At 34.2% G+C, this 21,036-nt stretch overlaps 3 protein-coding genes across 9 annotated transcripts in view; 1 reads left to right on the forward strand and 2 right to left on the reverse strand.

The window, feature by feature from the left end:
• LOC107852488 (histone-lysine N-methyltransferase ASHH2) overlaps positions 1 to 4,515 on the forward strand; it is a 29,381-nt gene extending 24,866 nt beyond the window's left edge. The window contains exons 16-20 of one of the 4 annotated variants that reach the window (XR_001669451.2): positions 511 to 590; positions 997 to 1,042; positions 2,833 to 4,145; positions 4,231 to 4,290; positions 4,380 to 4,515. Coding sequence is in view for 1 of the 4 variants with exons in the window: in XM_016697519.2 (XP_016553005.1) it covers positions 511 to 590; positions 997 to 1,042; positions 2,833 to 3,903 (1,197 nt within the window). In the remaining 3 variants the exon portion in view is untranslated. Of the gene's footprint in view, positions 1 to 510; positions 591 to 996; positions 1,043 to 2,832; positions 4,167 to 4,230 lie in introns of those variants that run through there. The other 3 variants (XR_001669453.2, XR_001669449.2, XM_016697519.2) reach the window with 3 other exon arrangements.
• Positions 4,516 to 4,805: 290 nt separating this feature from the next.
• Positions 4,806 to 9,345, reverse strand: LOC107852489 (glutathione S-transferase TCHQD). Of its 4 annotated transcripts, none has more exons than XM_047410348.1 (4): positions 9,195 to 9,324; positions 9,012 to 9,109; positions 6,229 to 6,305; positions 4,806 to 5,686 (listed from the first exon to the last, which is right to left on the reverse strand). In XM_047410348.1, the coding sequence occupies exons 3-4, from the start codon at positions 6,282 to 6,284 to the stop codon at positions 5,089 to 5,091; spliced, it is 654 nt and encodes a 217-aa protein (XP_047266304.1). In that variant the 5' UTR covers positions 6,285 to 6,305; positions 9,012 to 9,109; positions 9,195 to 9,324; the 3' UTR covers positions 4,806 to 5,088. The 4 variants fall into 4 exon arrangements, with proteins under 4 accessions (XP_047266304.1, XP_047266303.1, XP_016553006.1 ...); XM_047410347.1 differs by having other exon boundaries at positions 6,062 to 6,305; positions 9,195 to 9,315; XM_016697520.2 differs by lacking the exon at positions 9,012 to 9,109 and having other exon boundaries at positions 6,062 to 6,305; positions 9,195 to 9,345.
• Positions 9,346 to 13,674: 4,329 nt separating this feature from the next.
• On the reverse strand, positions 13,675 to 14,112 carry LOC107852477. Its single transcript, XM_016697503.1, has 2 exons — positions 14,049 to 14,112; positions 13,675 to 14,006 (listed from the first exon to the last, which is right to left on the reverse strand). The coding sequence occupies exons 1-2, from the start codon at positions 14,110 to 14,112 to the stop codon at positions 13,675 to 13,677; spliced, it is 396 nt and encodes a 131-aa protein (XP_016552989.1).
• Between the last annotated feature and the right edge of the window lie 6,924 nt (positions 14,113 to 21,036).

Genomic DNA, 21,036 nt, shown 5'->3' on the forward strand with positions numbered 1-21,036 from the left:
TATGGGTGTCGTATTTATGTTATGTAATCTGCTTCTGTGCTTTACTATGTGTTTGTGTGGTATCTCGTGTCTTGAGCCGGGGGTCTATCGGAAACAGCCTTTCTACTTCATCAGAGGTAGAGGTATGGACTGCGTACATCTTACCCCCCCAGACCCCACTAGGTGGGAATACACTGGGTTTGTTGTTGTAGTTAATGTTGATGGAATTGGTTTGAGCAAGAAGTTGAAGTGTCTTAAAAATGTATTCATTGACGTAATTCTTATGTACTCTTTAAGTTCATATATGATGGCTGAAGCATCGAATAGCCAACTAACAATTGAGGATATGCAACTGAGCATTGTTTCCATCGAGTCCTTAGGTCACATTCTCGCTACTATGGGAGGACAGGATTGTTTATATGGACTAAATTATTTTGGCGCAGTGTGTGTGGTTATGCTCAGTAGACTCGATGTGGCTATTAATATGTTATCAAGCTTTTGGCCATATGTCAACTGTTTTCCCTTCTACAGGTTTTAGAGTATCTGGCTGTGAGAGAGATTCTTTCGCATGAGCACATTAATGGAGGTCCCTCTAGACCAGGAGTTGAGAGGTTAGTGGATACGGAATCTTGCGATAGTGTCCTCAATGGAATATTGTATATAATATCTCTTTCTATAGTTTACGATGAATTATAACTTATTATTCTCTTGATTTACAATAGTGCTTAGGCCTTGGATACTATATTCTGAATCTTCTTAAGTTCAAGTCATTAATGCTGCATTTTTAGAGTCTCACAGCATAAATCTCGTCAAATGCTTACTGCTAAGATAATATTGTTTTTTCTTCTTGGACATTTCTTGTTGTGAACTTTCTTTTGCATCTTATCTTACCATTAAAAAAGAACTTTCTTTTGCATCTAATGTATATTCGATTTTCAACTTTTGGCCTTGTTTTATTGAGGAACAACTTGAGAGTTCAATATTGATACTGAAGATATGTTTTTATTGCCCTTGCAGCTTTAGGGACTCAATTTTGAGATTGACAGATCACACAAACAAGCAGGTAGCCTGTTCTTGCTTTATGCACCATTTCATTCCATCAAGCTGTAAATGATATATTAATTACAGTTAACAAAATGTTTCAGTTTGATTTATTCTTTTGTATCGCCCCTCTTCCCTTTTACTTTTCTTGGTTTTCAGTATGAGTTGAAGTGTTTCCCATGTTGTGCACGTGTGATGACTGGAGAAACCTATAGATGTATGATGTATGTAAAGCAAAACGACTGATTTCTTCCCGCCTAGTTCAGCATTATAATTAGAATCTAAGTTTCTCGGACTCCACTTTTTGTTGCCGCATTCGTGTTGACACATGGGTGTGGGTGTGGGATCTGTATTGGATTTGGTCAACCGATTTTGAATACTTTGACCTCTATCAACAGTGAAATTCGAGACAGATACAATTACTTATGCAATCAAAACAAAGGTTACGGTGTACCTTGCATTGAAATTTCTATATTAGTCCTTTTCCTTGTATCACCTTCTGGATTTTCCTCTTGATCAGTACCTTGTAAATTTTCCACATAATGTCTCATAATTTAGACATAACTCTATTTTTAGATGTTTGAATTACTTTAGCCGAATCACTACACCTGTATCCGTACCCCAAAATCTTAAAACTTAGATCACGAAGGATCCGACCTCTAGATCCACATCCGTATCGGAAACCCGTACATATAAGAAAGTTCATGTCGAAATGAGGTGAATATAAAGGGGAGGGAACTCATCACCAATGTCTCACCACCTCTTATTCGTATTCTAATTCTATAATCTTTAGGAACTGTTAGATTAAAACTTAGATAGTACCCCGCACCGACAAGCAGCTCTACTAATGTTGTATTCAGGGGGTAGCATGCAGAGGCCTATATTCTGTGTTCACCATATTGTTTCAGGGTGAGATGGCAGATATTAGATGCCTTATGCCCTAGACTAGACTGTACCTGTATTTTTGAGCTTGTTTTGATTTAAATTTTTTTCTCAAGTAACTGAGACTGCCAATGACATATTCTCTAGTCTAACATGCTGAAAGCCCCAGTTTGGTTTTATGGTTGGAAACCTCATGTTTATATTATATAATAGTGCATTTGTTGATGATTAATTTGTGTACTGCAGAAAGTGCAACTACACTTCGTAAATAGCTTTAACGAGAATTAGATAGAGGGAAAGAGGAAACTCTGGCTTTTCAGGATGGAACCTTCTCCCGAAGCCACCCCAAAGTAATGGAGTGGTTAACAGGAGAGAACTAGTTTTAGAGAAAAGGATTCTAGCTCCAGATCCTGCATTTCAATGTTGATGAACAGTTTCTTTTTTTGATCTAGTAAGAAAAAAGTTATTAGAACTTGATCAAGCTAACTCGGAGTGGAATCTTGACATTTTAAAAAATTGAAGGAAATTTTTAGAGAACTTGGAGACAATTTTCTTTGATGTTTTAGCTCCTTGCTTTTGATTGGGCTACGGGATCTTATTGGCTCGTTTCTATCAGGCTTGATCTATATTTATATGTGAAGCGTGCTAGGTCCTCCTAATCCTATAGTGATTACATTCATATTGTAATTGATGCTCTATTTTTCCTTGGATCTTCTGTTGTTCTGCTAGTTTGATTATTACCATGAAAATGATTGTTCACTGGCTTGCGATGTTTCTGTTTTTCTTTTGGGTGGGGGTGGGAGGTGGGAGTTTTCTAGTCTTGGGAATCGTTTATCTTGATCTGGAGGTCTTGTTTTCATGTATTACACCGGTTGTGCATTAATTTTTTTGACATTAGTTAGTTGATTTACTGTGTTTACGGTGTCTCAGGTTCATCAAATTGCAAGGAACTTCAGAGATAGGTGGATACGTAAACCTCTCCGAAAAAGGAGCTGCATTGACAGAGATGACAGCCAGATTGACGTGCATCCTTGTCCACAGTCAAATAGGTGTTCACCATTACAAGACCATTGTGGTGTGAAACCTTCAGAAACAGAAGAATGTACCTGGCATTTAATGGGAGAATCTACTACGACAGATGCTGGTGTCCGTGATGGCTCATCTACTTCATGTGTTGTTGGGGCACCTAATAGGGAAAGGAAACGTAAACGTAAGAGTCGATGGGATCAAGAGGCCAAATTAAATTTAGATCAAAGAATTGAAACCAATGCCGCTGATGATCGAAAGCAGGACATAGATGATGTTCCCCCTGGGTTTTCAGTCCCCATGAAGGTTCCTAGAATCTCATGCAGTGCTTCTTCAAGTGCAGATTGTAGTCTCCAAGAACCTAGTTACAAGAAGCATCCACATCCAATGGTCACAGGGCATTTGCAGCAGAAGTTTATATCACGATTGCCTGTCTCCTATGGAATTCCACTTTCCAAAGTGCTGCAGTTTGGGTCACCTCAAAAAGAAAGACGTGATGCTTGGGATGTTGCCCCAGGAGTGCCTTTTCATCCTTTTCCTCCTTTGCCTACGTATCCCTGTGATAGACGAGATCTTATATCTTGTGCAGATAAAGCTGGAATTTTTCACGAGCCACCTCAAAATCCTGGACAAGATCGTCATTCTTGTTCTCCGGGCCACCCTGCTCAGAATCCTCCATGCCTATCTGGGTCAAGCCTCCCGCAAGTCTCTGTAAATACCCAATTTGATGTTGAACGTGTTAGGGGCTGTCATAACTTGGGAAACAAATATTTTCGGCAGCAGAAGTGTATTAATTCAGAAAAGCCTTCGTGGCATAGGGGAAGAAGTAGCTGGGGGTGCACAGGAAACAACTCAAAAGATAGCATGTGCAGTGTAGATGTAGCAAGCAGAAAGGATGAATCTAGGAGTTTCCCTATCGATAGGATGGAGAATTTGGGGCATACTTTTCAACAGAATCATTCACAACAAACATAGTTTAACTTCCATAGCTGAAAGCCCCCAGGAGCTTCAAAGTTTTTCTCCAGTGCTCCTTTGAACTGATAATTCTTTGCCACCAACAGAATTGTAAAGCACTTATTCTGTTTTGGGGGGTTTGAGTCCATAATTCTTTTTTCCTTTTTTGTTGTTGTTGTTTAGGTTTAGGAAAAAAAAAAAGAGAGAGACTCTGATTCTGACGTGTGCTGCATTGGCAATATTGTTATTCATGCCTCACAGAGGTAACTTCCTGATTCTTTTTATTTTATACTTGAAATGGAAAGTACTGTCAGAAAAAAATGATATATTTATGTTGCTACATGCTAGTTGCTGCTGTGCCGAACTGTGTTCCTGATCTGGTTTCTGGCGTTTTGCTGTTGTGGAAATGTATGCTTTTTACCTTGAAACTGATCCTGCTTCATGCATTTTAGAAGTATATGATCTCAGTTGCAATCGTTTTTTACTTTTTTGTTCAGAACACATTCTAATGCTTCTTGAACAAATTGTTCAGTTACACTAGTGAAAAAGGGACAGAGAGAGAGAAAGGTCTCTTGCTAAACTTTTCCTTCTGTCTGTACTCGCAGCTGGATAACTTGATTAGAGATTGTTCGTTCATGTATTGTTGGAACGTCCTTGTGATATTTTCAGGCTTAGATTAGATTGCATTTTGGGGGTGACAATGCAGGAATGAGATACAAAATATATATCAGGAATTTGCTGTCGTCCATTGGCAAAAGGAAGAACAAAAGGATGATAAAAACTTCGATGAACATCAGATAAAGTTCACTGTTGTTTCTGGCCCATTGTGCTACCAACACAGTTAGATGAACTTATACAATAACTACTCGTCTCCTACACCAATTTTCAGGCATTCTTGATGATATTCAAAGAACTCGGGCCACTTGGTAAAGAATTACTATAATCTCAAGTCTCAACAATGACCAAAGTTTGACTTTACATATATATATATGAACAATTGCAAATGACTTTCCTTCTGGGTTGCAAAAAAGTGCAAACAGAAAAAAAGCACAATATTAGATCATCTTAACAATTATTGCTTACACTATGCGACTGCAAGTTCTCCCTTCCCTTGCAAAAAGAAAGAAGGAAACTAAACTGAACAGTAAGAAAAGAAAAGGGTTAAATTACATTATATAATTGCTTTTGCTCTCCAACATTGAACTCTCAGAATTTGCGGAGCATACTTCTGATACGAATGAAGCACCATGTTTTCAACAGTGTTTTACGTCTTCTCCATCCATCAAAGTACTTGCCAATCACCTTCTTATAACTTGGTCTTTGCTTAGCCAACACCCAATAATCTGCTATATTTGGACGACTGTTTATGTACTCCTCTTCCAAGTTCAAGAGTTCTATTCTCGCTAGAACAGGGATGAGCATTACATCAGCTAGAGTGAACTCTTCCCCGGCTAGATATGATGTTTCACCAAGTTTGAGTTCCACTTCATCAAGAAGTCTTACTAAATGATTCTCACTTCGTCTCGAAACCTCAGCATTCTTCAACTTGTCGTCTATATCATAAGCCTCTCGTAACTTACAATGGTAAGCACCTGCTAAGTCAGGACATTCAGCCATTCGGGCAATGATTACACGTCTCAGGAATTTAGAAACATATAGCCGATACTTCTCAGGGACATGGAAAAGGGTTAAGTACATTGCATCCCATTCTTGTATTTTATGCATCCATCTGACAACTTCTCTGCTGCTAGGGTTCAGATTGTTTCCGCCAGAAGACACTTTTTCTGCAATTCTTTCAATATACCTGTGCATGTTGGAACAGTTAAATATTCTTCCTCTTCAAATAGGCCCCCAAAAGTCGAAAAATAAGAAAATGTAAACTATCATTCAACCAATATACTTATACTAATCAAGATGTGCACTATATATGCTCTACAGATGCAAAAGTAATCTAAAACGTTATCGTCCAGAGAGCAGGATGCAACTCTATTCCTGTCAGGAAAAAGATCCCCAGAAGTTAAGTAGCTGGCGCTCAAAAGATAATTCATGATTCTTCGTCTGTTAAATTAACCAGCTTATGTTTAATGACCACAGCAAGCGAATGCTCCTCTTTAACCTTTCATGCTTACACTTCTGTACTGACAGGAGAAAAGTATCGCAAGGTGAAGAGAAGACTTACTGAATAATCTCAATGGTATCATATATGATATGAGAACCATTCTGGAATACAGGTACTTTCGCGCTTGGATTCATATTGAAGAAAAACGCATCCATGTTCTTGCCCGTTAAAGGGTTTACATGATGTGAAGTGTAATCGATACCTTTCTCTTCCAAAGTAAGTCTCACCTTCTGGCTGTCCAAGGAAAAAGGATGATGATATAGCTGCATGGTATTATCAACATAGAATGCCAAGAATGTTACACCTGCACCAGATTACCACATATTTCATCAGTTAATTGACCTCCGAATATCTAAATTTCTCTAAAATTGAAAGAACAAAAAAATCTCCTCCACGATGCTCATCTACTGTAGAACGTTCTGAGTTTTTTTTTTTTTTTTTGAAAAAGGGCCTAAAATGCCCTTCACCTATTGATAATGGTACAAAAATGCCTTTCATTCACCTTTGGGCTCTATAATGCCCTTCACATCCACCTTTGGGATCCAAAATGCCCTTATATTTAATAACCCCAATATTTAATAAAAAAGATTTCATTAGTGACGTATTTTCATTGATTAAAAAAAATTAGAAATCTCACCCAAAAGCTAATAGATCCATCCAGATTATCTTGAAGTTCTAGTAAGCTTCGGCAAATTTAATAACCCTTTTGAAATTTACCTATTTAGATTATTTTTTCCATTCTAATCCTACTAAGTAATTGACACTCACCGAAAATTTTAAAATTGAGTCAAACAAGTAGCTGTCGAGAGTGATCAATGTCTGCAAATTGTTGGCGGTACACATGATTGGAGAAAAATTTTCAATTAATTTATTAGTACTTGTATCAAAGATCAACTTACTGGGCACATTGACTAAAAAATGTACCAAACAAGTTATTAATAATGCACAAGACTAATGCATGCATTAATTTTGTAACACACTCTGCCAAACGATCCCTTACTATTTTTGCCTAAATCCATTGAAATATTTCTAGTGAAATTATTTTCTCAAAGCTGCAATACTTCCAGTTCCATATGCCTCAAAACTAAATTCCTCATCTTAGAATGTAAAACTCATAAAGCTAATTACACACAATCTATCAGAGATCAAAAACTCCCTTAGGGCTCATTTGTTTGCACTTAATGGAGGTCTGAATCTGAATGGTTCTGACTTCAAATCATTAAGTGCAGTTGTTTTTTATTAAAATTTTAGCTCTTAATGGATCTGAATAGGTCTTAATCATTCAGATCTAGAATCAAGTCTTAATAGGTCTGAAAGGTATTCTGGTGTTGGATAATATTCACCGCCGCTCTATTCATAATCATTAGTCACCACCACTAACCACCTCTGTCACTGCCACCATTGTCAACCACCGCCCACCACCATCAACCACCTCCACCATCACAACCACCATCGACAACAAATATCGCTACCACACCTACTACTTCTATAATTCTAATTATATTCACCGCCACTAACACCATCAACAGCACCACCATTATCAATCACTATCAACCAACTCATCTATCACGACTAGCACCACTACTAACTACCACTAATACATCACAACCTTCACACATTCTTCGGTCGCCACCACCATTATCACTAGTAACACAACTTCTACCATTACTTCAACCACTACCATCGCTACAATTTATCTCTACTAACAACCATCTCCATCATCACAACTAACAACATCTCCAACTAGCACCAACAAATCGTCAACCATCATGCATTCATTTTTCAACCATCACAATCAACACTTCCAACTACTAACATCAAGCAACGTTATATCACAACCACCACCGCCACTATCAACCGTCACCATCATAACAATTACTACAATACCAACTATCACCACCAACATTACTAATCACTAACATCAATCATTGTCACCGCAACCACCATTATAAATCTCCACTATCACTAACAAACATAAATATTTTTTTTCAATCAAATAATAATTTGGTTGTATTAAATTATATACTTTTCTAATATATAATTAGTTTTTATTTGAATTGTATTTTTTATTTTATTATATATACAAATAATTTTTGTTTGCACATTCAGATGTTGAAAAACAAATAGTCTTAATCATTCAGTTTTCAGATCTGGAGACAATATGTTAATCATTCAGACGTGCATTCAGATTCAGACGTCTGAATCTTAAAAAAAACAAATACAGCCTTAGTCTAGTTTGAGATCCTTTTTCGCGCATTCAGAAAAATTAAATATGACCCATAGAACTCAAATCTTCAAAAAATCAAGAAACAATAAAATTAGACCCCCAAAAAAAAACAGAGTAATAATATTCAAGCATATTGGTGTATATTTTCCACTACAAGATCCGGAATCAGATTCAAATCCGAAATCATATAGAAAATATAACATACAAAAAATGCTCATGTGTAATTTTTAACAAATATATATTAATTAGGAATAAGTATAACAATTGTTCTCCAGATCAAACACGAAAATAATGGAAAAAATAATAAAAGAGAAAATAGGTTATACAATATCTTAATTAATTAAATAGGACCAATGGAAAGTTGACTTTACTAATAAAATCTTTTTTTAATTTAATATTGGGATTGTTTAATATAGGAGCATTTTGGAGCCTAAAGGTGGATGGATGTGAAGGTATTATAAAGCCCAAAGGTGAATGAAGGACATTTTTGTAGGTGAAGGACATTTTAGACACTTTTTTCATTTTTTTTTTCCATAGATGTGAACTCAATAAGCAGATGCAACAACACTGGCATGGAAGCAGCAATTTAAAAACTGAAAACTCTTATGGCAACACTTCGTGAAACAGGTAAAAACTAGCAGCCCAGTATACTCCCGCTATGCACTAATTCCTAGGAAGGGTCAGATCACAAGGACAGATCATACGCAACCTTGCCCTCTATTAGTGCAAGTAGTTGTTTCTATGGCTTGAACGCGTGACCTCTTGGTCACAAAACAACTTTACCCGTAACGCCAAGGCTTCCCTAGTGAAAATCAAGTCATAGCAAAACAAAGCCACTGATCGATGCATACACGATATGTCTAAACTTCATCTACAACTGCCTGTTTATGTACAAGCAGTTAAAAAAATCACTCAATTTAATAAATTCAATCGCAGCATAAAAGAGAAAGGAAAAAGAGAAGATACCTTGTGCCTTTTATTTGATAATAAGTTGTGAGTGGATTTTAGAGAATTTGGGGGGTGACAAAAAGAGAGAGAGAGAGACAACGGAGAAAAGTAGTTTTGGAGTTGCCTTTTCTTCGCTTTCATGGAAATGGGAAAGGCCCTACTCTACTAGTATTATTTTTTATTCGAAAAAGGGCCTAAATGTCCTTTCATTTATCCGTAGGGTCTAAAATATTATTTATGTCTATTTATTGAACTTAAAATATCATTTTCGTTTATCTATTGAAGCTATTTTATTCTTTTATTTAAAAAAAAATTACATAATATCATAAATTATCTTTATTAAATTAATAAAATCCATCCTTTTTATTAATATTAATCAAATAAATACTGCACGATATTAATTTTCTATTATTTTAAATTAATCTGATAAATAAGAAAAAAGTAGTAAATAGCCATTTTAAAAAGTAATTACACATACATAACTGTATTAGTTGGCTGTCAGATATAGTATATAAAATATTTATTTTTATACAGATTTCAATATATAGAAAAATAATTCTATATTAAAGTTTCATATTTCTTATTTATTGTTGTTTTTATGGAAGCCTCTGTTCATTCATTTTCTATATACTATATCAAAATTTTATATTTTCATTTTTATTGTCTGTTTTCATAATGTCTCCATAAAAATATATGATATATTTATACCATAAAAATTCATGACATATTAATATATTATATAAATTATATTATCTATAATTTATTAAAAGTCTGAAGACCCTTAGAAAAGTGATTTGAACTTTTTGCCCTTCGTTAAAAGACTCCATAATAGACAAAACTGTCATTTACCATTTTACTAAATTATTGTTTAATTATTCTGTAATACTTTAGGTGTCCTATTAAAATTTGGTTATTAATCTTTCCTTATTCAAACATAATTAAAAATACTATTGATTTTCAATTATTAATTCACCTTTTTTATTTAAATATTATTAAAAATACTATTGATTTTCAATTATTAATTCACCTTCGAGGAACTAACCAAATATGAACTTTAATACTAACAAAATATTACTTTAGTAGTTATTTGTTGATCAAATTTGTGAGTCCCTTTTTAACAATAATTTAACAAAAATAGGTAGGTTATTTGACAAGAATTTTACTTAAAATAGATAACAACTTAAGTAATTTTTTTTTTTTAATGTTAGCATCCAAGTAATTGTACGAATCTTTGTTTCTTTACTTTTTTATTTAATTTGTATTTGTATTTTCTTTGCACTCTGAAATTCTTTTTATCAGCTATTGATTGTTTGTTGCTTTTAAATGTTGGTTTGATCGCCTAATTATGAGATTTTTTACGTATGCTTTGTCATATTTTGAGATTCTATCCTTAATTTTTGAGATTCTATCATAATTTATGTTTGATAGGTTGTGTCCTCGCCCGAAAGAATGCGGTAAGGATAAAAATTTCAATTCAAATTTAAAGCTTCAAAAGAACACAGATAATTGAGGTATGACTTCTACCAATTTAATTAACATATGATTTATTATTTTCGAAAGTTAGATGATCTATCTATATTTATTATTTAGGAGTAAATAACTCTCGCAATAAATTTTTTGATCGATCATATGTGGGTCAATTGATTTTGATTTTGAAGATATATACAATATTGATTTTGAGTAATTGAAGAAAGTAAAAAGTTTGTCCATGTACGATCATTAGCTTTAGCAAGGTAAAGGAGTGATGTTGGACAAAATCAAAAGATAATAATATATTCTTACAATGTTCTTTTTTATTTGTGTTTTCTTAATCTTATGACTTTTTTCTCCTTTTTTGTTATGTTTCATATTATGAATATTAGTCTCAACCCTAAATTGGATCTAGAGTACTAAAAATATTTATATTTTAATTTAATATGACGTATCTGTACAACAGATGTTCCATTGTGGCTTAATTTTCCTCTAAATCCTTTTCTTTGATGAGCAAAATTTTTTTAATTCATTAAATTTTTTATTTTATGTATAGGTTTATTGATTAAGATGAAACACTTTTAGTGTCAAATTATATCTTTTAAACAGATACAACATTTATTGCAACTCAACTGCTATTTTTAATAATTTTATTTCTTTATATATAATTATATTTATCAACACGAGACACATGTGCAAAATACGTACACTTGACTAGTATTATAAAAATACATGGTATAATTATATTATACCATATAAATTATATTTATATCATGAATACATGATATATTATAGGGAAAAATTCATAATTTTTTTTCTAAACTTATCGTCAAAACTCACTTTAACACTTTAACTTTATTGATAATTATTTACCCCTCTAAACGACTTTTAAATGAATTTTATTACCCCCTTGATGACTGACGTGACAAAAAAAGAACAAAAGAGATTAAAGCTCATTTTAGTTATAAAAAAATATAAAAGAATTAAGTAAGACCCATTTTAAAATTTTCAGTCATTATTTTTTCCGTCTTCCTCCTCACATCCCACCACCCCCATGTTTCTTCTTCCTCACACGCTACCACTTCCATGTCTTCTTCTTCCTCATATCCCATGTCCCTCATGTCTTCTTCTTCCTCCCCCCAATGTCTTCTCCATCCTCTATTTTTTTTCCACTTCTATCCACTAAAAATCTTCAACAACAACAACAACAACAACAACAACAAATCCAGTAAATTCCCACATTGTGGGGTCTGGGGAGGGTAGAGTATACGCAGAACATACTACTACCTCTAAAGAGGTAGAGAGGTTGTTTTCGATAGACCCCTGGCTCAAGAAAAAGGACAGTATATAAAACATCAAAAGCATGGAACATGATAAAAATTACATAGGTACGACATCCACACAAAATTGTACATTGTCAAACAAAAGACACCGAGGCCCTCTTACCTACTGACTACGACTCATCCACCCATCTTAGCCCTCTACCCTAATGTTTTTCCTCCATACCTTCCTATCCAGGGTCATATCCTCAGTCAGTTGTAATCGCTCCAAGTCACGTTTAATCATTTCCCTCCAGTATCTCTTCGGTCTACCCCTACCCCGCTTAAAACCATCCAAGGTCAACCTCTCACACCTACGAACCGAGGAATCCGTGCCCCTCCTCATCACATGACCAAACCATCTTAACCTCATTTCCCGCATTTTATCCTCCACCGACATCTCTCCCACCTTCTCCCGAATAATCTCATTCCTAACTCTATCAGCCCTACTAAATCCGCACATCCAACGCAATATTTTTATTTCTGCCACCTTCAACTTTTGGATATGATAATTCTTAATCGGCCAACACTCCACTCTATAAAGCATAGCCGGCCGGACTGTAACTCTATAGAATTTGCCTTTCAGTTTATGGGGCACTTTTTTATCGCATAAGATTCTCAAAGCGAGCCTTCATTTCATCCAACCTGCCCTAATATGATGAGATACATCCTCATCTATATCTCTGTTCCCCTGAATCGTAGACCCAAGGTACTTAAAACTATCCCTCTTGCAAACCGTCTGGGAATCCAACTTCACTACCACCTCCTCCTCTTGCCTCGAGTCACTAAACGTGCACTCCAAGTACTCCGTCTTGGTTCTACTTAACCGGAACCCTTTAGACTTTAGGGTTTGTCTCCAAATATCCAGCTTATCATTAATAGCTAGACGCGACTCATCAATTAAAAATACATTATCCGCAAAAAGCATACACTAAGGTACCTCGCCTTGTATACTCCGCGTCAACACATCCATCACCAAGGCAAATAAAAATGGACTAAGAGTTGATCCCTGGTGCAACCCTGTCAAGATAAAAAAATGCTCGGAATCTCCTCCCACTGTTCTTACCCGCGTCTTCACCCTCTCATACATGTCCTTAATGGCTTTGATGTACGCCATTGGGACACCCCTCGTCTCCAAGCATCTCCAAAGAACCTTCCTAGGGACCTTGTCATATGCCTTTTCCAAGTTAATAAACACCATGTGAAGATCCCTCTTCCTATCTCTATACTACTCAACCAGTCTCCGCACCAGGTGAATTGCCTCAGTTGTAGAGCGACCAGGCATAAAACCAAATTGATTCTCCAAAATAGACATAATCTTCCTCAACCTCCACTCCACCATTCTCTCCCAAATCTTTATTGTGTGACTTAACAACTTTATACCCCAGTAGTTGTTGCAACTCTGAATGTCACCCTTATTCTTATATAAAGGGATTATCGTGCTCTATCTCCATGCCTCGGGCATCTTTGTGGAATTAAAAATATTGTTAAATAAGTTGGTCAGCCACCTCAACCCTGCCCCGCCAGAGAACTTCCAAAAATCTACCGGGATCTCGTCGGGCCCCGTTTCCCTGCCCCTTCGCATCTTGTGAATAGCCCCACTGACCTCCTCTACCTTAAAACGCCGATAATAGCCGAAATCGTGACACTCCTCGGAGTGCTCCAACTTTTCTAACACAACACCTCTGTCCCCCTCATAATTTAAGAGCCTATGAAAAATACGACTGCCATCTTTTCTTAATGAGGGCGTCTTCCACCAATACTCTGCCATCCTCCCCCTTAATACACTTCACTTTGTTCAGATCCCGACCCTTCCGCTCCCTAATCTTGGTAAGCCTAAACAACATTTTTTCCCCGTCTTTCTCCTCTAAACCCTTATACAGAATCTCAAAAGCTGCTGTCTTAGCAGCCGTAACTACTAACTTAGCCTCCTTCTTAGATAACTTGTACTCCTTCCTGCTCACCCGCTTCTCCTCTTCAGCCTTACTCTCAATCCATTTAGCATAAACAACCTTCTTCGTCTCCACCTTCTTCTTAACATCTTCATTCCACCACCAATCCCCCCGATACCGGCCAGACCAACCCCTCGAGACACCCAACACCTCTCCAGCTGACTCCTTGATCCATCCAGCAGCCCTATTCCACATACTATCCACTAAAAATCTTAATCAAATAAATTTTTTATTTTTTAAAATTCAACAACAAAAGTGATTATTTAAAAATATATGGTACAATTATATTATACCATATAAATTATATTTATACCATGAATACATGATATATTATAGGGAAAAGACATAATTTTTTCTGAACTTATCATCAAAACTCACTTTAGCACTTTAACTTTATTGGTAATTATTTACCTCTCTAAATGGATTTTAAATGAATTATATTACCCCTTGATAGTTGACGTGATAAAAAAAGAATAAAAAATTAAAACGCATTTTAATTATAAAAAAGAATAAAAAAAATTAAGACCCACTTTAAATTTTCAGTCATTATTTTTTTCGTCTTCTTTCTCACATCCCACCACCCCCATGTTTCTTATTCCTCACACGCCACCACTTCCATGTCTTCTTATTCCTCACCTCCCTCCCAAGGTCTTTTCCTTCCTCTATTTTTTTCTTTTTTCACTTCTATCCACTAAAAATCTTAATCAAATAAATTCTTTATTTTTAAAAATTCAACAACCAAAGTGAAATAATTTTTTTTTTCTAATTTCTTTTATCCTCAAAGTAAAACTCTTTGGTATTACAATTGTATTTTTTAAAAAATTAAATTTCAAATATTTTGATCTAAGAAAAGAAAAGAGTTGAAAAAAAAAGAATGATTTGGTGGGGGTGAAGGGTGTTTGCAGATTGTAAGAAGGGTTTTGGGTGGGCAGTTAGTGGGTGTTGGGGAGTGAAGAAGAAAGCTTGGGGATAGGGGTTGGGAGGTGAAGAATAAAGCTTGGGGGTAGGGGTTTGGGGGAGGGGGGAAACAATATATATATATATATATATATATATATATATATATATATATATATGAATATATATATGTTTGTGTGTGTGTGAAATTATTTTTAAATTTATTTTTCATGTGTGCTTGCGTGGCAACGATGTGACCCTAATTTGGAGGCGAGTGTATTACACTCTCCATTGTGAGAGTGAAATTATATTTTTTGGGTGGTATATATTTAATAAATTCACACGAAAGTTGTTTAGGGAGGTAAATAATTAACAATAAAGTTAAAGTGTTAAAGTAAGTTTTAGCGACAAGTTCAAAGGAGAAATTCTGCCTTTTCCTTATATTATACCATATAGATTATATTTAGGGAGAAGGACAAAAATAGCCCTTCTCATAAAAGTTATTCCACAAAAATAGCCCCTGTTTTTAATTCCCATTTAATAGTCATTAAAATAATTCCATATTCTAACCATCTTCTAATCACCGCTAAAAAGCCACAAAAATCGCTTAGTATATTTCTTCCTTTTCAATTGAAACTCACAGTTTCTTTCCCCAATTTTACCTCAGGATTCCTTTCCATTAAAACCTCGCAATTCCTCTTTTAGATACAACATATTGCCTTAACCTTTATAAATTGTATATAAATATACAAAAAATCCTCCGTCAATTAGCTTCATAAAGTTTTTTCCATTCACAATTAGATTCAGTTGATACGAAATTATGGCTTCAATTTAGTTTTAGTTCCAATTATGATTCAATACGGAGGACAGTGGTTAAGTGATGTACAGTTTGAAAAGTTTACAATCAATGGAGAACTTTTGAATTCAGATCGCAGGTACGAATATTTTATTGATGAACTGTATAAGCAGTTGAATTTAGAACAAAATTCTGATTTAATGACTATAAAATATATTTTAAAGAGTGGATCTATGACTATTTACAATGATATAAGTGTTAGACTTTATATGGAGATGAATAAAAAAAATTTGGATATAAATGAATTTCCATTGTGTGTAACACTTCAAAACACATTTGAAAATGGAAAATCCTCAATTGAAAATTTGATCAAAACATATCTAACTATTATTCAAGTTCATCCGATACCTATTTCTGATTATACAATGAAAGATAATTTTTCTGGGGAAGGAATGGAAGAACAACCCGAATCGATAATAAAGGATCCACTTCATAGACATGTTGAAGAAGGGTAGCTGTACTTGAATAAATACAATAGCAAGTGTGATGAAACATTATGCAATCCGTGAGAGATTCTAATTTAAGGTGAAAAGATCATCATCATCAAGGTATAAACTATATAACTACTCTATATGACTTGTGTCAACAATGTGTAAGTTTTTTATTTTGTTGGAATATAGGTATAAATTTGAATAAATGCTGCATACAATATTATAACTACTATATATGACCTATATATAAACTGCATATGACCTGTGTACAGACTGTGTAACTACTATATAGGACCTATATATACTGTATATAAAGTACTGCATATGAACTGTGTAATTTATGTATAGCACCTGCATATACATTGGATAATAAACTATATAACTACTTTATATGACCTGTGTCAACAATGTGTAAGTTTTTTATTTTGTTGGAATATAGGTATAAATTTGCATAAATGTTGCATACAATATTGTAACTAATATATAGGACCTGTAAATAAACTGCATTGACCTGTGTACAGACTGTGTAACTACTATATAGGACCTGTATATATACTGCATATGAACTGTGTAATTTCTATATAGCACCTGCATATATATTGGATATGAACTGTGTACTACATATACATTTATTGTATATAAATGTATCTAGGTAATATCTTAAGTGTATCAATCAGAGGTGCAATTGGACTTTTAGATCTTCAAGTCAACAAATTTAGAAATTTTCATGGTGACAAAATTTATCGATGATCACACCTGTCCCATTTCGGACAGAATGCTTTCACAATGGCATGCTACTCTTTAACCATTGCTAAAATGGTGAAGCACAACTTTCTGAATCTAAAGTCAACATACACTCCAGCAGAGATCATGGAAGAAATGAGAAACTTGTACGGAAATAAGATAAACTACAAAAAAGCATATAGAGCTAAAGAAAAAGTACTTGAACTGGTCAGAGGTTCCTTGCGTGAATCTTATCCTAAATTGCCATCTTACCTATACATGGTAAACACAATAAATCCTGGATCATTCACAAGGCTACACAAAATAGAGGACAATCACTTTTTATATATTTTTGTCGCTTTGAGCACATCAATTAGGGGCTGGAGATATTGTATGCCTACCATTGTTGTTAATAGAACTTTCCTGAAATCTGCATACAAGGGAACAATGTTGTCTGCTAGTGTGATGGATGCAGTAGGTGAGCTTTAGGAATTTTTTTAGAAACAATTATGTATATTCTCGTATTCATTGATACACTTTCCCACTTATTTAATTAGGACATATTTTGCCACTAGCATATGCTGTTGTTGATTCAGAAAATGACGCTTCATGGGAATGTTTTTTCCGCATGTTTAACACTGCTTTTAGTGAAAGAGAAGGCATGTGCATAGTATCTGATAGGCATGGCAACATATTAAAAGTTGTTGCACTTTTATATCCAAATGTGGCTCACTGTATATTCATCTACCATCTATGGAACAACATCAAGGGTAGGTTTAAGAAGAATCAAAAGAAATTAAAGTGAATCTTCTTTACAATGGCAAAAACATACATAAAGGAAGACTTTGATCGACTTATGGAAGACATAAACAAAATCGATAATAGGGTGAAGGAGTATCTGTTTGATATAGGGTATGAAAAATAGTCCATAGATCATTCTCATGTCAATAGGTCGATGTTCATGACTTCAAACACCGGAGAGTCCCTAAATTCAGCAAATAGAGATGCAAGAGACCTGCCAATTAAAAAATTCCTATAATTTATGATGGATCTGGTCATGAGATGGAATAATGAACATAGACAGCATTCAGAAGCAACAATTACAAAACTAAGAAATAAATACAATATAATAATGAGGAAAAATTTCATTTTGTAATGAAGGTATTACTTCTTATCTCTACTTCACAGACGCTTACATATTCTAATGTGCACACTATTTACTAATATATTTGTATATTGCAGGTGATGGATTCTACTCACTATTCTTATGTAGTCATTGATGAAACTGGAAAACAAAACATTGTTTGCATGCGTGAAAAAAAAATGCTCCTGTCTACAATTTCAAGTAGATGGCATACCTTGTCCACATGCTATGGCGGTGCTAACTTACACGCATATGGACTTACAAAGCTATTGTGCTCCATATTACATAAGAGAAAACTTCTTGAAAGCATATGAACTTTCAGTTTTTCCACTTCTTGATGAAATAGTTTGGAATATTCTACTAGAGATATCAGCTAATATAGTACTGCCACCAATCTAGAAACCAAAATCAGGAAGACCAAAAAAGAACAATCAAGGAAAGGGCATTATGGACAACTTTAAGCAACTTCATGTGAACGTTGTGGAAAAACAGGACACAATCGAAGAACGTGTGGAAATGCTTCAACGAGAATCTAATAGGATGCTGCTGCAAGAACACTTTTATCTTTTCCATTTTTTCCCTTGAAAAAGACTATTCTTTTCATAACAATGTAATAGCAACAATATTATTTTACTTCAAATGCAACACTTTCAGTTTATAGAATATTTCTTTCACTTTCAATTTCATTTCTACTCTTATAGAAATCTGTGCATTATGGTGTTTTATTTAGCCACATTCTTTGGTGAGGCACACTAATCAACTCCTCTTAGCTGGGGGAGTGTAATTTTTTTGCTACAATTCCGAAAAAAAGGCATATCATCTTTGTCAATCATGTATTTGAATATATATAAGAACTAGTATTTGTCTTTTGAATAAAATTAGCAAATACATAGCACCTCTATATTTTGAATATAACTACTTTTATAAATTACAACAATATATAAGTTCTATATATGGTTGGGATAAATGTATGAAATTATAGAAACAGTGTGCTTAAACTGTGTAACAACTGTATAGGAACTGAATAAATATTGCATATATACTGCATATCAACTGCTGCATTTAAACTGTGTGCCTACTGTGTAACCACTGCATAGGACTCGTATATACACTGTATATAAATTGCATATAAGGTGATGCAAGAACACTTTTATCTTTCCCATTTTTTTTCTTTAAAAAAGGCTATTCTTTTCATAGCAATGTAATAGCAACAATATTATTTTACTTCAAATGCAACACTTTCAGTTTATAGAATATTGCTTTTAATTTCAATTTCATTTCTACTCTTATAGAAATTTGTGCATTATGATGTTTCATTTAGCCACATTCTTTGGTGAGGTTAACTAATCAACTCCTCTAAGCTGGGGGAGTGTAATTTTTTGGCTATAATTCATAAAAAAACTGCATATCATCTGTGTCAATCATGTATAATACCTATTTACAGTTTGAATATATATAAGAACTAGTATTTGTCTTTTGAATTAAGCAGCGAATGCATAGCACCACTGCATTCTGAATATAACTACTTGCATAAACTATATAACTAATTTATTACAACAATTTATAAGTTCTATATCTGGTTGACATAAATGTATGAAATTGTAGAGATAGTGCACTGAAACTGTGTAACAACTATATAGGAACTGAATAAATATTGCATATATACTGCATATCAACTGTGATCAACATAAATTAACATTTCAGCATCAATTGTACAGAATTGTATCAATTACCAAAACATATAGTATTCAGCATAACATTTCATCATAAGAATCTCCCAGTGTATCAACACAAAACAAAAACAACCCTAAGAATTTCAACACTAAAAACATATTTCACATCTATACTTCAAAGACATTTCTAACCAAATTTGTTGCACCCCATCATTTTTCTTCAACATTCGACCAGTAGATTCATCTTCACTAACTGCACATTGCCTTTGTTTCTTCTTTCTATAATCCCACAGCAACACACCATACCAAATACAAATAACATCAATATCATCTAGATGATTAGAAATTTTAAGACCATCAAGCAAATACTCAGCAAAGGCTGCAACATATACACCACAGTCCTTGCAAACATAATACATCATCAGTATAATTGACAAAAAAGTATGTAAAAATGAGCAATTGAATGTGTATTCAATATATTACGGTTAGCTTGAGTTGACAGTCCATCAATAATTCTAATATCAAAAGAATTAGCCACTGAAAGCCCATTGCTCCTACTTTCTCAAAATCCAATACAAGAAAGAAAGTGTGAAATTAATTCTGAATACGCTGCAACTGATTTCTGAACATGAACGACATGTCTTGCACCATGCATTGAATCATACACATATAGGCCCTGATCTTTAAAAGACAGCCTCACCAAAATCCAGTGAAAGTCCTCAGCAAGATTAATTGGGAAAAGAACATTGTCAATGCTATTCCACGGGATGTTGCATCTCATAAAAAATTCAAGTATGTACTCAACAATTTGATGTTCTTGAGTGATAAGTGTTACATCTCTATTATTCTCCACAAATCGCTTATACAAAGTCTAAATCAAGTAGTTAAACCAACAATCGGTGGTTGTAAATTTAACTGAATCACAAGCAGGCCCGTATTTTGACTTCTTTCGCAAATAGTAAAAGATAACATCAATATGCTGAAAATAAGAACAACAAAACCACGTTAAAATGCTAAAAATGAATACAGAACACTAATTTAAATCTGATAAATACAAACTACTTATATAAAATGCATCACATCAACTACTACATACAAATTGTGTACCTACTGTGTAGGACCTGTATATATACTGCATATCAACTACTGTATTTAAACTGTGTACCTACTGTGTAACCACTACATAGGACTTGTATATACACTACATATAAAGTGCTGCATATAAAATGCACATAAAGTACTGCATAAATAATGCTTAGAACTTATATAACATGCATCATATACAAAAATTCAGTATTCCAATTAGCTTATCACTATCAAGTACAAAAATAATATATATATAACCTACTTAACTAACAAATTCATTACTTACTGAATCGGTTAAGGGTACTTCTG

Source organism: Capsicum annuum, chromosome 4 (assembly GCF_002878395.1).
Source record: "Capsicum annuum cultivar UCD-10X-F1 chromosome 4, UCD10Xv1.1, whole genome shotgun sequence".
NCBI classification, from domain to species: Eukaryota; Viridiplantae; Streptophyta; class Magnoliopsida; order Solanales; family Solanaceae; genus Capsicum; species Capsicum annuum.

Excerpts from the sequence above, each read along its gene's own strand:
- LOC107852489 (XM_016697520.2), bottom strand. The coding sequence starts at position 6,270 with ATGCAGCTATATCATCATCCTTTTTCCTTGGACAGCCAGAAGGTGAGA. Across the intron at positions 5,687-6,061 it reads GATACCATTGAGATTATTCA|GTATATTGAAAGAATTGCAG; the intron begins GTAAGTCTTCTC and ends CAACATGCACAG.
- LOC107852477 (XM_016697503.1), bottom strand. The coding sequence starts at position 14,112 with ATGTGGAATAGGGCTGCTGGATGGATCAAGGAGTCAGCTGGAGAGGTG. Across the intron at positions 14,007-14,048 it reads GGTGTTGGGTGTCTCGAGGG|ATGTTAAGAAGAAGGTGGAG; the intron begins GTTGGTCTGGCC and ends GGTGGAATGAAG.